An 18459-nucleotide genomic window follows, 5' to 3' on the forward strand; every position below is an offset into this window, starting at 1 on the left:
GTGTTAAACTTAAAAGAATGTCCCACTCCTGAGTCCGACTCCCGGTCAGTTCTCTGGCGCCTGTGCTGCTTGAAATTGTGAAAGCAGCCTCAGCCTCTCGTCTGTCCGTCCAGTCACAGTGACAGTGACTCACTTTACCCCACTCTCCGAATCTAGACTCCAGTCACACCACACCACGAGCCCCGTATCCCACATTCAGCGTCCTGCAGTGCTTCCTGGGTAGTTACTACCGCGAGACTTGCGGGCGAGGCCGGCGGCGTCCAAATGAAATAAACACAGCCTTTTCGTCTCGTCATTATTCGGCAGGACTTCAATGACTAATATTTTGTCATCATTTTCATTATTAGGAATCTTCTATTTTCGTTATCGTTATAATTTAGCCATGAAAAAAACCTTCGTCAATGATTATTATTAGTCTAAATTTTTGTCGATGTAATTAACACTGCTCAGAAGAATAGGATGCAACTGAGATGCATGCGTAAGTGTCAGAATCGCTCATAAATACATAAAGATGCTTATGCAGCCTGTGATGCATACACATTTGCTAAAGATCACTAGAACTCAGGATTCAAACTTTTCTCAGAATCAGGCCCAGAGTGTGAAAAAACGATCTGAGAGTTGTAAAAGTTGAGAACCAGTATTATAAATTATTTTGTGCAACCCAAGATTTAATTTCAATTTTAATTTCTTCTTTTCAAAGCTCATGTTTGAAGCAAACCCGAAAAAGAAGACTAAGAGTCTATATAAGGTTTGTGAGGGCATTTTACAGCATAATAACTTTTTACTTTGTGTTAATGAATTTTAATAATTGTAATGCGAAGTATATTAAATCTACTTCAGACATGTTTAAAACACTGTGTAAGTCCTGTCATCACAGCATATGAGCTCTGCTTAATCCAGTTTACCTGTAGACATCCTGCAATCCCTACTGTATTGAATAATGATAAATTGCAATCATTTTCCAATTATGCCTTATACAGTTTTCAAGGATTCAATTATAAACATCACTATTTAATACAAAATTTAATTTCTGAAGAAATATAATATTGGCTGTTATTACTTTTGTTCCATTATATCAGTATTAAAGAATGTATTATTAAAGTACTAATTTTGCAGCACATGTTGTGTAACCATATTATGTTGAGTAACAGTATAAGACTACAGAAATGGTCACAAAGCAATAAACATCACTGTCAGTGTACATGGCATGTATATCAATGATCTACGGTATACTCAGCAATTATGCTGTACTCAGGAGGTGCAGTAACTGAGCCATACAGCGTTCTGTATATACAGTACTGTACAGACACTGGACTGCATGTGGGGTATTCAGTTAAATCCTGCTGCTAATTGCTGGCTAAAATCCCTGCAGCGCGCGGAAAGGCTATTCAATTAAATAGCCTATTTCCTGCGCCTAAAAATCTGAGTATCAGGCACAGAAACCCACTGATTCTGAGTTACTGCAGAATCAATGGGTTTTCCCCACATGCGAACCCTTGATTTTGCCATTTTTTATGCAGACTTTACCTTGCAACTCATGGAGCTCCGAGGTTCTGTCTGACATCAGGGATTCATGCGGTAATCCCCACTAATTGGATTGCTCTGGCGTGGCAATGGGCTGCAGGGTTTAATTGAATAACCCCCTATATGTTGCTTTACTCCATTTTTATTACTTGCACATAAATAGAACAGTAGTTACATGCATATTACAAAAAGATAGTTGTGCATATTCAGTGGCAATATAAGCTAGGCATATTGAGTCCACCTCTTTACTACTCAACATGGCACTCTATAGCTGCATTAAAGCTGTATTATTATTTTTTCCTAGACTTTTTTTAATGTTTTTTTAGTTTTTTAAGAGACCGCCACTGGAGGGGCCAGGCAAGAGTGCCATCCACCCCACCTGCCCCTGTGTTGTTTGGATAATGATGGAGAGATGTCCCAGTGTCTGCTGTTTTGAGACTGGGCACCTCCAGGTGTCATCTGCTGGCAATCTGCTCACCACTCAGCCTGGGGACTGTACAATGGGAGCCGTGGCAGTTTCTGCATCATTTTATGAAAACCCAGCTTGATAAATAGGCCCCTTAATACTTTTGCACCTAAAGATACCAGTTTTGTGCACAAGTTGTTCCCTGAAATTTATGAATGTACCCTCCATTAACCACTTAAGTGACGGTTTATTTTGCCGAAAACCGCTCCGAAAATTATGGGGGGGGGGGGGGGGGTTATGAGTGAATTAGGTGAAGGACATGACTTTAACCCTATCCCAAATGATTTTAGTTTAAAAAAAAAATGAAAAAAAAAATATTTTCTTAGATTTTTGTTTAAATATTTCCCCCAAACATCGAAACATTGATCGGGAACATTGTGACCATCGGAACATCGCGGCTTTCATTTTGAAAGCCGGGACAGCCTGCAGGTATACAGGGGGGGGGGGGGGTCTGGGGGTGGCTTGGGAGGGTTAATTTACTCTCCCCAGCAGCTGCCACTGTCTGCAGCCTCTGGAGGGGGGGGGGGGGACCTGCCATGCTGACCAATCAGCAGTGATCGGCAGCACGGCCTACACAGGGGGAGAGTGCAGGGAGGCAGAGGGACCTTCCCTCTGACAGCAGCAGCAAGGGGAAGTTTACCTTCACTACTGCTGCTAACACTCTCTATCTGACTGGTCGCATCCTGTGCGACCAGGTCAGATAGAGCACTTGCAGGCAGGGACGTGCAGTCAGGGGAGGCATTAATGATTGAAATAATATAAAGAAGATACTTGTGACACATATTCTGTGTCATAAGTATCTGCTTTATATTAATGTAATCACATTCCCTACCTATATGTGTTTGGGAGGCACCGATCGTGGTGCCTCCCGGTCAGAATGGGAAAGGTATGGGAGCGGGGGGTGGGCGGGGCCTAGCAATGGGCATTAAAGCCCATTGAAAATACATGGGAAAGCGGCACCATTAGAGGTGCCGCTTTCACACAGGGACGTGCTTTAAACCCATGAAAGCACGCCCCTGTCAGTGAGGCCACAGTGATTGGCCAGCGGATCCATCACTGGATCCGCTGTCAATCACTGTGCGGGCGTCGGCAGAGGTACTGGCGACAGAGGTGCAGGCGGAGGTGCGGGCGGCGGTGCAGAGTTTGGCAGCGGATCGGTACCAATTTCAAAAATGGCGCCTCAGCGCCATTTTTTAAATTGAAGATGTCCGCGGCGAGCCAATCACGGCGCGCTGCATCATCGCCCCCCCCCCCTCCGGCTGACTTATAGAAGTCAGCGCGAGGGAGCGGCTGTCAGTCCGACGGCGGAGGAAGAGCAGAGAAGAACTCCTGAAGGCAGAAGACGCCGGAAGTCCTAGATGGGCGGCGGCTATGCAAAAGAGCTTAGCAGCCGCCGCCCACCAGGTGAAGACACTGGAAGCCCTGGGGAAGGCGGCGGCCATGCAAAAGAGCTTAAAGTCCGCCTCCTCCCAGGTGAAGACGCCGGAGGAAGACTCTGGAAGCCCTGGGGAGGTGGCGTCCCCCCAGGTGAAGACGCCGGAAGCCCAGGGGAGGCGGCGGCCATGCAAAAGAGCTTAAAGGCCGCCGCCCCCAAGTGAAGACCCTGTCAAATAAACTTTTTTTTTAAAGACAGTGTGGTGTTTTTATTTTAATATTTTCTTTACAGGTGGACAACAGGTGCCGGCAGGCCATTTATGTCCGGGCATACTGGCACTTCTGGTTCTCCAAGTGCCAGCATGCTGGGGCAGGCTTGCTGGGACCTGTAGGCCACCTGTAAAGAACAATATTACTATTCGTTACAGGTGGACTACAGGTCCCAGCGGGCCATTTATGTCCGGGCATGCTGGCACTTGTGGTTCTCCAAGTGCCAGCATGCTTGGGCAGGCTTGCTGGGACCTGTAGGCCACCTGTAAAGAACAATATTAACAATGAACCCCGCACCCATAGCCCAGTGCTATGCCCCGCACCCCTGGTGGTGGTGGGTGCGGGTTTCATTGTTAATATTGTTCTTTACAGGTGGCCTACAGGTCCCAGCAAGCATGCTGGCACTTGGAGAACCAGAAGTGCCAGTATACCTGGACATAAATGGCCTGCCGGCACCTGTTGTCCACCTGTAAAGAAAATATTAAAATAAAAACACCACACTGGTTATTGTTTGGGAGGGGGACCCCATTTTTATTTTTTGGGGTCCCCACTTCCGAGGAATTCCAGCCCTGGGCTGACTAGTTTGGGGGGGCAGATTAATGCTATGGCAGGGGGACCCCATACCGAGTTTCTCCTCTGCTATGGCATTATCCCCCCTGGCTGGATCTGCCTGGTGCTGGTTTCACCAATGTGGGGGGGGGGGGGGGGGGGGCTACACTTTCCCCCCCCACTCTATCGAGGGGGAAGGGGGGGATTGTTAGCTGCTTGTGCCTCCCTAGCCACTGACCTCACCGCACGCCACTGCTTGCAGGCATGGTCGCATCAGCAAGTGGTTAAGGGTAGCTTGGGACATCCCCCTTGTAACTGTATGTCCCTGACCATAAATAATATTATTTATGGTCAGGGGACATAAATATTATGATTTGGTTCTGGACCACCAACCCAAGGCACCCGGGCAAGTGCTTCTCGGAACCCCAGGGAGCCTAGGCACACAGTGTGGGAACCGCTGCAATAGGGTATAGAGGGGGGAAAGCTTGAGCATAGTCATAGTATTCTATACCCTGTGAACTGCAGGAAAAGAAATGAACATACAGATGTGTCCTCATACATCTTTGCTACAGTTGCAAACAAGCCTTTCTTGGCATGCCAGGTCCCATCTTTTGGCGTATTGAGGCTAGTTGCATGAGGACACATCTGTATGTACAAATAATTCCATTATTACATTCAAGTAGTGTAGTGACTATATGACGTTAAAGGGTACTTGTTTCTGTCACTTGTGCACTATTTTATGTTTATTACTAATGGGACTTTTCGTCTTCAGACTAAGAACAGCCGGCCCCTCCGGACCAGTCAGATCTATGCTCAGGATGAAGGAGTGACGCACACACAGCTTTATACTAGTCGCTTTGAGCTGATGAAAATGACAGCAGGCAAAAGGAGCCCTCCGATAAAGCCACTGTAAGGACTCCTGTTATGAAACTGTACAAGTGCAGGCACACCTTCCCTCTAAACTAACTTTGTGTTGTGGGATTGGTGTAGATCAGCACAATACAGGGATAAAAACTAACAAATCACATAAGCTAGGCATTTATTTTGTCAGTTTATCACAGTTTTTAAACATGACATAACTTTGCATCAAATGTAAGTACAGTATTTCAGAAGTAACAAAGAAAATATAACAAAGATGTATTAATATCACTACTAGTGTTCTTTACAGAAGTAATCCTGAATGCCCTGTTCCATAATATTGACAAATAGACACTGCGTACTACATTTATCATCTAAGTGCTTATACTTTATTGTTACCGTATGTTTCAGTGGACAAAGTACTGTTTGTCATGTATGTTTAATGAAATTATGTGTTTTTCAGCTTGGGAATGAACCCATTTCAGAAGAATCCAAAACACGCCTCTGTGCTTGCAGAAAGGTAATCGCCACAAACATTAACACATTTTCCTGCCGGATGCTACTTTCCTGTGACTCCACTTGTTTCTAGGACCTTTTCATGCTAAGCCATGCCATCTGTCAGTGAGCTTTGGGCTTCTTATCCTATAGGCATAGTCAAAGTTGATACATGTGGTAAGGGGCTGTGATTAAGCTAAATTTTATGCACATTGCAATAAAGCTATATGAGCTCTCGTATGGGCTATTTTGTTTAAACATCATTGCCTGTCGCATACCAGCAATTATTATATTTCACTGGTAATTTGACCACTACGGGCATTGTGCTATTGCAGAATTATAGCAAAAGAAGCAAAAAGTCATCAAACCTACAGTACGTGTTTGGTAGTAGGTACACGCTGTTTGGGAGGAAGGAACCACAGGCTGTCATCTCCTGTTGGTCATTCTTATCTCTCACTATTTATTATGCTTTCATACTGTATGTCCCCATTTGTCATGAATACATAAAAACGAATAATGGGGGTCGTTCCGAGTTGATCGTAGCTGTGCTAAATTTAGCACAGCTACGATCATTCACACAGACATGCGGGGGACGCCCAGCACAGGGCTAGTCTGCCCCGCATGTCAGTGCCGAGTCCCCCCGCAGAAGTGCAAAGGCATCACACAGCGACGATGCCTTTGGACTTCCAGAATAGCTCCCGACCAGCGCGGCTTTAGCGTGCTGGCCGGGAGCTACTCATCGCTCCCTGGCCCGCAGCGGCTGTGTGTGACGTCACGCAGCTGCCGCGGGCCCCCCCCCCCCCCCAACGGTCCAGCCACGTCTGCGTTGGCCGGACCGCTCCACCTAAACGGCAGCTTAACGCCGCCGTTCAGTCCCCTCCCGCCCAGCGACCGCCTCTATCTCAGAGGCGATCGCTAGGCAATGACGGCTGCCATGCGCTGGCGCACTGCGGCGCTGGCGCATGCGCAGTTCTGACCCGATTGCTGCGCTGCGACAAACTGCAGCGAAAGATCGGGTCGGAATGACCCCCAATGTCTCAGCCTTCCCTGACATATTATCTGTTGGCATACTGATTGCACTACTGGGTTTACTTTCTGAATTTGCCTTCTGCTGTGGGGCTTTTTTAAGTTTGTTTTTATAGTTATAGGTAAAAACATCACTTGACATTTTAATAAATTGTTAATAACAATTACTGTTATGTTTTGTTTGCCGTACATCCACTGTTTTTGTGTGCTAGTGTCTGCCACCTTCTCCGCTCCTTTCCTCCCTCTGTACTTCAGCTTTGTTAGTGTAAACTGTCTTCAGGAGGTGGGGTATAGAGGGGGCGGAGCCTGTGCTCTGAAAACTTTCATTTTTAGTGTCGTCTTCTTTCACATATATACCCCATTATCTCCAGTGTCCCGCATGTAGTCAGCGAAAGGAGTCCATCCATACGATCATCAGTTCCATGGAGCGTAATGAATTCCTTGCTGGCATGGATATAAAATATGCGTACTTGCATATTCCAATCTGGAAGGGGCATCACTGCATCCTCAGATTTGCAGTACCCATTACCAGTTCAGAGCACTAACCTTTGGTCTGGCCACAGCCCCACGGGTCTTCAGCAAGATCATGCTTATCATGGGGGCACATTTCAGGTATCTAAGCAATCTTCCAGAAGTCCAGCCATGTACTGTCACAGTGCATGATCTTCCTGGGTCTTCTTTTGCACTCCAGGGGTCTGATTTAGATGTGGTTGGAGTAGCAATCGCTGCTGATCACATGGGGGGTATATTTACTAAGCTCCCGATTTTGACCGATTTTGTGTTTTTCTTTCAAAGTGTCATCTCGGGAATTTACTAAACACAAATCTCGGCAGTGATAAGGGCATTCGTATTTTTTTTGAAGGCAGAGAAAAAAAATACGAATGAATACACCATCGGTCAAACACGCCTGTTATTTTATACAACTTGGTAATTTACTAATAATTCGTATTCACAATCACTGCCGGCAATAGCCAAACACTGCCGTGAAAAAGTACAAATAGTAAAAAAAAGCAGTTTTCAAATAGACCTGCTTTTTTTTACCGTATTCTGATAGGCATGCACGGATCAGTGAGATCCGTGCATGCTTATCAGTGGGAAGGGGTGTGAAAGAGTTAAAATCATTAAAAAAAATTGCGTGGGGTCCCCCCTCCTAAGCATAACCAGCCTCGGGCTCTTTGAGCCAGTCCTGGTTGTAAATATACAGGGAGGAAAATTGACAGGGGTACCCCCATATTTCTCTGACGTCCTAAGTGGATGCTGGGGACTCCGTCAGGACCATGGGGATTAGCGGCTCCGCAGGAGACAGGGCACAAAAATAATAGCTTTAGGACTAGGTGGTGTGCACTGGCTCCTCCCCCTATGACCCTCCTCCAAGCCTCAGTTAGGTTTTTGTGCCCGGCCGAGAAGGGTGCAATCTAGGTGGCTCTCCTAAAGAGCTGCTTAGAAGAAAAGTTTGTTAGGTTTTTTATTTTCAGTGAGACCTGCTGGCAACAGGCTCACTGCATCGAGGGACTAAGGGGAGAAGAAGTGAACTCACCTGCGTGCAGGATGGATTGGCTTCTTAGGCTACTGGACACTAGCTCCAGAGGGACGATCACAGGTACAGCCTGGATGGGTCACCGGAGCCGCGCCGCCGGCCCCTTTACAGATGCTGAAGAGAGAAGAGGTCCAGAAATCGGCGGCTGAAGACTTCCCAGTCTTCTTAAGGTAGCGCACAGCACTGCAGCTGTGCGCCATTGCTCTCAGCACACTTCACACCGCGGTCACTGAGGGTGCAGGGCGCTGGGGGGGGGCGCCCTGGGCAGCAATGTAATTACCTTTACTGGCAAAAATACATCACATATAGTCCCTGGGCTATATGGATGTATTTAACCCCTGCCAGGATTACAGAAAAAACCGGGAGAAGAGCCCGCCGTGAAGGGGGCGGGGCCTATCTCCTCAGCACACAGCGCCATTTTTCCCACACAGATCCGCTGGTGGGAAGGCTCCCAGGCTCTCCCCTGCACTGCACTACAGAAACAGGGTTAAAACAGAGAGGGGGGGCATATTTTGGCGATATAAATATATATTAAGCTGCTATAAGGGAAAACACTTACTATAAGGTTGTCCCTGTATAATTCTAGCGCCTTGGTGTGTGCTGGCAAACTCTCCCTCTGTCTCCCCAAAGGGATAGTGGGGTCCTGTCCTCTATCAGAGCATTCCCTGTGTGTGTGCTGTGTGTCGGTACGTGTGTGTCGACAGGTATGAGGACGATGTTAGTGGAGGCGGAGCAATTGCCTGTAATGGGATGTCACCCCCTAGGGAGTCGACACCGGAATGGATGGCTTTATTTATGGAATTACGTGATAGTGTCAACACGCTACAAGGTCGGTTGACGATATGAGACGGCCGGCAAACCAATTAGTACCTGTCCAGGCGTCTCAAACACCGTCAGGGGCTTTAAAACGCCCATTACCTCAGTCGGTCGACATAGACACAGACACGGACACTGACTCCAGTGTCGACGGTGAAGAAACAAACGTATTTTCCAGTAGGGCCACACGTTACATAATCACGGCAATGAAGGAGGCGTTACATATTCTGATACTACAAGTACCAAAAAAATGGGTATTATGTGGGGTGTAAAAAAAAAAACTACCTGTAGTTTTTCCTGAATCAGATAAATTGATTGAAGTGTGTGATGAAGCGTGGGTTACCCCCGATAGGAAGTGCTAATTTCAAAGAAGTTATTGGCATTATACCCTTTCCCGCCAGAGGTTAGGGCGCGCTGGGAAACACCCCCTAGGGTAGATAAGGCGCTCACACGCTTATCAAAACAAGTGGCGTTACCGTCTCCTGATACGGCCGCCCTCAAAGATCCAGCTGATAGGAGGCTGGAAAATACTCTAAAAAGTATATACACACATACTGATGTTATACTGCGACCAGCATCGCCCCAGCATGGATGTGCAGTGCTGGGGGGGTTTGGTCGGAATCTCTGACTGAAAATATTGATACCCTTGACAGGGACAGTATTTTATTGACTATAGAGCATTTAAAGGATGCATTTCTATATATGCGTGATGCACAGAGGGATATTTGCACTCTGGCATCAAGAGTAAGTGCGATGTCCATTTCTACCAGAAGATGTTTATGGACACGACAGTGGTCAGGTGATGCGGATTCCAAACGGCACATGGAAGTATTGCCGTATAAAGGGGAGGAGTTATTTGGGGTCGGTCTATCGGACCTGGTGGCCAGGGCAACAGCTGGAAAATCCACCTTTTTTATCCCAAGTCACCTCTCAGCAGAAAAAGACACCGTCTTTTCAGCCTCAGTCCTTTCGTCCCCATAAGGGCAAGTGGGCAAAAGGCCAGTCATATCTGCCCCGGGGTAGAGGAAAGGGAAAAAGACTGCAGCAGGCAGCCCCTTCCCAGGAACAGAAGCCCTCCACCGCTTCTGCCAAGGCCTCAGCATGACGCTGGGGCCTTACAAGCGGACTCAGGTACGGTGGGGGGTCATCTCAAGAGTTTCAGCGCGCAGTGGGCTCACTCGCAAGTGGACCCCTGGATCCTACAGGTAGTATCCCAGGGGTACAGATTGGAATTCGAGACGTCTCCCCCTCACAGGTTCCTGAAGTCTGCTTTACCAACGTCTCCCTCCGACAGGGAGGCAGTATTGGAAGCAATTCACAAGCTGTATTCCCAGCAGGTGATAATAAGAGTACCCCTCCTACGACAGGGAAAGGGGTATTATTCCACACTATTTGTGGTACCGAAGCCAGACGGCTCGGTGAGACCTATTTTAAATCGGAAATCTTTGAACACTTACATAGAAAGGTTCAAATTCAAGATGGAGTCTGACAATGCTAAATTCCTTTGTCGTATAAATAACCCTTAATGAAGTCTAAGAACACTGTACGCTGTTTACTTAAGAAGTACCGTAAGGGTACACTAGTTGCGTAACGATCGCTCAGCCGTAGGCGAGACGCTCAAGCGCCACGTTCGCTCACGGCCCAGTGATCACAGGACAGCACGTTATTGGTTATGTCTAGAGTAATGATTCGCTATGGCGTAGCGTACGCTCGAGACCACGAGGAGATCACCAGCGGCGCAGACGCTCACAACGCTATACCTTTATGTCTAAACCTTTTATCAATGAAATACACAGAATACCTTAATGTGAATACAGGGTGTATGTGCAACCTTGTGTAACCTAACTAACTACAAAGCTGCTTGAGCGTCACCGACGCTCAAGTGAACACTTAAAACTATAGAAATTACACAGATACTGGTTTAGGGTCCAAAGCCTATCAACTGTATTATATCTAATATACTTGTAAAAGAGAATAACAGTACAAATGATACACTACAATATAACAGAGACTTCCTAACCAAAATACAATACTATCTAATACAATACAATACTAGTCTTGGGGAGATATGAGAGAAAAGAGATTAGAGAGAGAGAAATGGAGAGAGATGAGAGAAATTGGCTCACAGTAAGACAATGATTACGGAGAGAAACTTACGCACAAGGGTAACGATCGCAAGCGCTTCTGGACAGCCAGCTTCCCGATTATCAGCAATGAGAACCGTTTGATGAGAAGTGAAGTTGGATATGGTCGGCCTGCCTATTTATGCCCCACACACAATGCAATCTCACAGTCCCTACAATCCCATTGTCCATTGGACGTCGGAATTCGGCCCTGCATCATAACAAAAGGTCATAGGTTGATTCATACAGGTGGGCTGTGACGGTTTCAAACAGCTCAGGTGGGTGGGGAACTAGGTTTCCCGCCGCATACCTGAGTATGAGTAAATAGTAGAAATGGACATAAACTTCTTATGTCCATAACTATTCGCACGAGCGATTAATACGCTCCAAACCAACACCGGAATATTGCTATTTAAATACTCTTCCGATGGGTACCAAACACTACTGCATGACTCCTGTTAGACCCTTCCTACGATACAAAGAGGGATTCCTCAGCTCAGGGACATTCTATATTAACCAAACTTTCAGAATCTATCAAAGGGACCATGATCTACAAACTACATTAATTGTGAAAATATGTAACGAATGAGTCGCACGCTACGACTACATAAACTCTACCGTAAATACGCATACCGTGCGCCCGCGGGTGCACGCTATTGCGGGTATGCGCCTTCACGGGAGAGCGTACGCATGCGCAGCGCGGACCAGTGTGCGGTGCAAATATGGCAGTGTGTATGGGGATATTTTTCTGACTTTGACAGTCCACCCTTTGGCAGTCAATAATAACTGCCACCTTCAAAACATTTCAAAAGGAGAAAAATATAAGTCAGGGGTTAATTGATTTCCATGGTTGGGTAGGGGAGGAGAGAGGAGTAGGTGTGAAGAGGGTATGACCTAGTGAGAAAGCAGAAGCATGTGTGTATGAGTCCATGTTTGGAGGGTCATGTATCATCGTGCCGTACGTGTGGTAAATCAAGCTTCGAGGTATTGCGAAGTATACATTTGAATTCCTTCTTATCCCGTACCAAGGGTCTGTGGATGGGCTGTCAAACTCTACCGAGCTCATTTCGGCTGTGGTTGTAACAAAATGGGGATGCACATTTTAGTTGATGATACATGAATGGGGGAGGTATGTGGTTGCTGATATCTGTGCCTGTATTCCCTATCGACTATGTGTGTCATTACCTGAGGGTTGTAGAGATGAAGATAAAGAACACTTATGAAAAATGCAATGATATTCTATGTCAGGGAAATGTACATCTGTTGTTGAAGTTTTGTTCGGTATCTGTTGAGAGTCGTCTTCTTTGCGCTGTATTGCTCCTTGGGCATGAGCAAATAGCTTTGTCAGTGCCATCAGATTTACAAAAAAATGTTGGGCTAGCGTGAGTTTAAAAATACTAGGGAAACTGGGGATCCATGGCAAAGTTCATCAAATGTCCATTTCTCAAGTGGTCAAAACTTCATCTTTGGTGCTTGTCTGTTGTCTGTATAGCGTCTCGTCAACTTCCTCGTCCAAGGGGGTCTTTGTATCTTGGGGAAAAGCAGAAAAACAGGTGAAAGAAACGGACCTTATAATCGCATTTTCATCACATCATGGTTTCTATCATTGGGTCATAAATCAAATCCAGGTTAATTACAGTTTCCTCACTCCTCAAGCTCATCACTCTTGTACTTTGTTTGCACCTCATTAAAGCCTGCCCGCATCTAAATATCAATCCAATAGATATAACAACACCTAAGATACATAGGAGAAACTTTCCAACATCCATTATGACTCCTTGAGCCCAGTCTCCTAAACCGGAGAACCAATTTCGCGGGTTCAACCATGACACCCAACCAGTCAGCTCATTACCTACAGCAGCAAGGGTGAGATTGTGTTTTCGGCGAAATTCCCATTTTAATTGGAGAATATCGTCCATCTTTTGGTCTATGACCTCTACCGGATCCTCGGTGCTATTTGTGATATACGTGCAACACTTTATGCCGTACTGTGTTGCCAATGTAACACAATATCCGCCTGTTACTGCTGTAAGATAATTAAGAACCATCCTATGCTGAACTAGTTCTGTTTTGTAGGCTTGAAGTTCTCTTCCAGTGTATCTAAACGTGTCATCATACATTTCAGTGATATTATCTAACAAATTGGCGAGTGCGGAAATGTATCTATAATTCATCACTCCTCGAGCGGTGCGAGTGAAATCTAACGCTACCAGAACCTGAATCCCGGTGGATTCATGGATAAGATCAGAGGCCGGATGCTCTAACCTTTCTGACAGTTGTCTTTTAACTCGGTGCTCGTAATGAGTGTGAGTATAAGGAGCTTGGGCACCACGGTGTATGTCCTTCATTTTGTCATGTGTAACAGTCATCACTTCAGGCAATACTTTTCCAATATAACACAATCCTTCAGAGTTTGGGGCAAGCCACTTGTACGCCTTTCTCCCGCATATGAAATATGCATCATCGGGGAGAACATATGGGACGGAGAAGGACATTACCATATTACAAACCTTCCAGGTGAAATCTCCTGTCCCTAATTCTTCCATCTGCTTAATGCACGTATCGGTTTGTACGATATGTGCACAGTATCCTGGTGATACCTCTCCAACTCTAGTAATCCTATTTCCTAAGGTATATCGATACCGGAAAGATTTTCCTCTACTGGCTATGTGGCGTACAAGCTCTGTATCTGTAGGCATTCTATCTGCTCTGTGTGAAAAGGTCATGGTAAGGTTGCTCCATGACACTTCCCAATTTCCCGGCTTACGGGGATTGGAGATATTAAAACATAAGAGGGACCTATCCACATGGTATTGGTGGAGCTTCAAACTAGGAGGGCTGGAGATGTTAAACCTCCGGTCCACCGGTCTCCCACCACTTAGCTCAAGTACCTCCCCTAACGTTAAAGGGAATGGTACTAGCCCTGATTTGCTATGACCCTGAGGTACTTGAGAGCATACCCAACAATCTGTTTGGTTTAACACGTTACCCACTAAGGAGTGATAGTCACTCAATGGATGCCGGTCCATATGGATATTAAAACTGGATTGGCATTTCTTTATGCATCCATCTTCAACCAAATTGTCACAAAGCCTACAGATACAATTTTCTTCAGCTAACAATCCATCACAATTTCTTCTATCGGATCGTTTTCTGATACTCGCCTTTGCTTGTTGGTTTGGTTGATCTTGGAAAACTACGCCTCCATCATCATAATCGGAACCCATTCCAGAACCTCTCTCGACCTCTATGGTACTCTCGCCGGAACAGACTGCTCTGGTCAACATCATGGTTAACATCAAAATCCGGATCACAGTCTCTTGGGGCAAGTCCATCTTTGAGGAGGAAATAGAGAAGAATGAGAAGGGGGAAAAAGAAATTTTAAGGGAGAGGGGATGGGAAGTGGAGGAAAACAATAAAAGGGAGTGGGGAGTCGACAGCTGCTTTCGGTCTTCAAGGCTCAGGTGCCGCCTCAGTCCTCCTGGAACAGACACTCCAGTGATACAACCTCTACCGTCTGTTCCTTATCACGGGACTTCTCTGGATCAGCAACCTTTTTGCAGTGGGATGAATGGACCCAAGTCTCTCTCTCAGCAACCTTCAATGCTGTGGTGCTAGTCAATAAGACCTGGTATGGTCCTTCCCATCTATCAATAAGACAACCTGAGCGTAGAAAATTTCGTATCATTACATAATCCCCAGGTTCAATGTCATGACAATTACTATCTGGTAAATCAGGAATCACCAATCTCAGATTATCATTTTGATTCCTCAACTGTTTACTCATGTTAATCAAGTACTTTACAGTTACTTCATTGTTACATTTCAAATCATCTTGAGGGTTAATCATGACATGCGGTTGTCGACCAAACAAGATTTCAAAAGGGGACAGATTAAGAGGGGACCTGGGAGTGGTTCTGATGCTATACAAAACAATGGGTAAAGCTTCTGGCCACGTCAATCCTGTCTCTGCCATTACTTTACTCAATTTATTTTCAATAGTGCTGTTCACTCTTTCGACCTTCGCACTCGCCTGTGGACGGTACGGAGTGTGCAGCTTGCTATCAATACCCATTAATTTACACATTCCTTGAAAGACATCACCTGTAAAATGGGTACCCCTATCACTTTCAATGATTCTAGGGATACCATATCTACATACAAATTCCTGCACAATTTTCTTAGCTGTAAACATAGCGGTATTTGTAGCTGCTGGAAAAGCTTCGACCCAATTTGAGAAAACATCTATACAAACAAGTACATATTTCAAATTTCGACATGGGGGTAATTGAATGAAGTCAATTTGTATTACCTGGAAAGGGCCGCCGGCAGGTGGGATATGGGATGGTTCTGTAGGTATTGCCTTTCCAATATTCTTTCTCAGACAGGTAAGGCATGACATTGCTCTTTTACTCGCATGAGAGGAGAATCCTGGGGCGCACCAGTATGCTCTTACCAATTTGCACATTCCCTCCTTGCCTAGATGAGTCAACCCATGAGCTGCTTCAGCCAGACATGGAAGATATGCTCTGGGGGCCACTGGTTTACCATGTCCATCCGTCCAGAGCCCTGAGGACTCCTGGCCATATTCCTTTGCCTTCCAGACTGCTCTTTCCTGTGTGGAACACAAATTCTGCATCTCACACAACTTTTGTGTGTTGATGGTATTAAATGCCATCAGTTGTGTGGTGTCTGTCTGTATGGGGGTAGCAGCTGCAAGCTTAGCTGCTTCGTCTGCTCGGCTGTTACCAAGTGACACTGGGTCTTGACTATATGTATGTGCTTTACATTTGATAACAGCCACTCTGTCGGGTTCCTGTATTGCTGTTAGAAGCCTTTTTATGTGAGCTGCATGCGCTATCGGTGTACCAGCTGCCGTTATGAAATTTCTGAGGCGCCATAGGGCTCCGAAATCATGTACTACCCCGAAGGCGTATCTAGAATCGGTGTAGATATTGGCTGACTTGCCCTTAGCCAATTCACATGCTCTGGTTAGGGCGACCAGTTCAGCAACCTGGGCTGAGTGAGGTGGGCCTAGCGGTTCCGCTTCTATGGTGTCTTGGTCATCTACGACTGCATATCCAGTACACAAATCTCCCGAGTCTGACTGTCTATGACAACTACCGTCAGTGTAGAACGTGAGTTCTGCATCTTCCAGTGGATTGTCACTGATGTCAGGCCTTGCGGTAAAATTTTGGGTCAAATATTCCATACAATCATGTGTATCTTCCTTTGCATTAAATCCTCCTTCCCCATCACTCTCACCTTCCACCCTTTGTGTCTGACCAGGCACACCTGGGAGAAATGTTGCAGGATTTAATGCGCTGCATCTCCTTATGGTGATGTTTACTGGGGCCATTAATGCCAATTCCCATCTTGTAAACCTTGCTGATGAGACGTGTCTGGTTTGGGCAGAATTCAATAAGGCAGATACCGCATGTGGTGTATGGATTGTGAGGTTGTGGCCTAGCACGACATCTTCGCTTTTTGTCACTAGCAATGCTATCGCAGCAACGCTTCGCAAGCATGTGGGGAGGGATCGCGCTACCGTATCTAGCTGAGCGCTGTAGTATGCAACTGGCCTGCTGGCGTCACCGTGTTTTTGGGTTAGTACACCTGCTGCGCACCCAGCACTTTCTGTTCCGTATAGTTCAAAGGGTTTCCCATAGTCTGGCATACCTAGTGCTGGTGCCTGCGTTAGGCATTGCTTAAGTCTCTCAAATGCTGTTTCGGATTCGTCGGTATGCGAAATCCGATCAGGTTTGTTTGAGGAGACCATTTCCTGCAAAGGTAGCGCCAATATGGAAAACCCTGGGATCCAATTACGGCAATACCCACACATTCCTAAAAACGTTCTGATCTGTTGCTGGGTTTGTGGCAGGATCATGTCTCTAATTGCTTGGATTCTATCAGCGGTCAGGTGTCTCAGTCCTTGTGTTAGACAGTGTCCCAAATATTTTACCTTAGTCTGGCATAATTGTAACTTGTCTTTGGAAACCTTGTGACCTGTGTCTGAAAGATGAAACAGGAGCTGTTTCGTATCCTTCAGAGAGGCTTCCAGTGAATCTGAACACAGCAGTAAATCGTCCACGTACTGTATCAATACTGATCCACTCTCTGGTTGGAAAGACTGTAAACAATCATGCAAAGCCTGAGAAAATATACTTGGACTATCTATGAAACCTTGGGGTAACCGAGTCCATGTGTATTGGACTCCTCTGTATGTGAATGCAAACAAATATTGGCTGTCAGGATGCAGAGGTACCGAAAAGAAAGCGGAGCAGAGGTCAATAACAGTGAAAAATTTGGCAGTGGGAGGAATTTGCATTAGGATGACAGCTGGATTTGGCACTACGGGGAACTGACTCTCAACTATTTTGTTAATCCCCCTTAGATCCTGCACTAGCCTGTAACCCCTCCCCCCACTCTTTTTAACAGGGAAGATGGGACTATTGGCTGTGCTGGACGTTCTTACCAGAATGCCCTGTTGCAGCAAGCGTTCTATTACTGGGAAAACTCCTAACTCCACCTCTGGCTTCAGAGGATACTGTGGGATTTTTGGAGCTATCCTACCATCTTTTACTTGTACAACTACTGGAGCTACGTTTGCCATTAATCCAGTGTCCTGTCCATCTTTTGTCCAAAGTGACTCTGGTATCTGAGATGTCATCTCTTCTATTTGGGATGGATTCCTATTTGTCATAATGGAATGTGACATTAATTTTGATGGGGAGTCTAACATGTCTCGTACCTCCTGAGCGTGATTCTCAGGAATGTCCAAGAATACACCTTCAGGAGTACAATAAATGACGCAACCCATTTTACATAGTAAGTCTCTACCCAGGAGATTAGTTGGTGCAGATGCAGCCAGCAAAAAGGAATGCTTGGTGTGCAAAGGCCCTATTGTAATCTCGGCTGGTTTGCTAACAGGGTAGTGCTGGACTACTCCTGTTACTCCCATGGCTGGAATTGTCCTACCAGTGGTTCTCATGCCCACTGTCGAATTTATCACTGACTTGGCCGCCCCTGTGTCTACAAGAAAGTTTAAGGTTTTACCAGCTACATTGATTGCAATCTCTGGTTCACTTCCAAGACTGGCAATCAACTTAACTGGCTGCAGATTACAGGTATGGCCACACCCCTAGTGGGTATGCTGACCTCCCTGGATCCCGCTGGCAGCGACTACTTGTGAGGGGGTTAGCTGGGAACTACCAGAGGCATGCCAATCTCTGTTCGGGGGATATCTTTTTGTTTCCCCTGTATGTGGCTCAAAACTCCGCCTCTGTGGACCCTGCTCCCAATGTCGTGTGTCGTGTCGTTGTCTAGGGGGTTGAAAAGATTTTGGTACATTTCTTACTCTACATTCTCGTGCATAGTGTCCCGGTCTGTTACAGGAATAACAAGTTATTACAGTTGACTTA

At 46.0% G+C, this 18459-nt stretch overlaps 1 protein-coding gene across 8 annotated transcripts in view; it reads left to right on the plus strand.

The window, feature by feature from the left end:
* LOC135069306 (E1A-binding protein p400-like) overlaps window positions 1–18459 on the plus strand; it is a 318615-nt gene that overhangs the window by 260683 nt on the left and 39473 nt on the right. For all 8 annotated transcript variants that reach the window (XM_063964668.1, XM_063964667.1, XM_063964670.1 and 5 more), the window contains 3 exons: window positions 701–748; window positions 4956–5092; window positions 5505–5561. In XM_063964668.1, the coding sequence (XP_063820738.1) occupies window positions 701–748; window positions 4956–5092; window positions 5505–5561 (242 nt within the window). The remainder of the gene's footprint in view (window positions 1–700; window positions 749–4955; window positions 5093–5504; window positions 5562–18459) is intronic.

This window comes from Pseudophryne corroboree, chromosome 1 (genome assembly GCF_028390025.1).
Source record: "Pseudophryne corroboree isolate aPseCor3 chromosome 1, aPseCor3.hap2, whole genome shotgun sequence".
Taxonomy (NCBI): Eukaryota; Metazoa; Chordata; class Amphibia; order Anura; family Myobatrachidae; genus Pseudophryne; species Pseudophryne corroboree.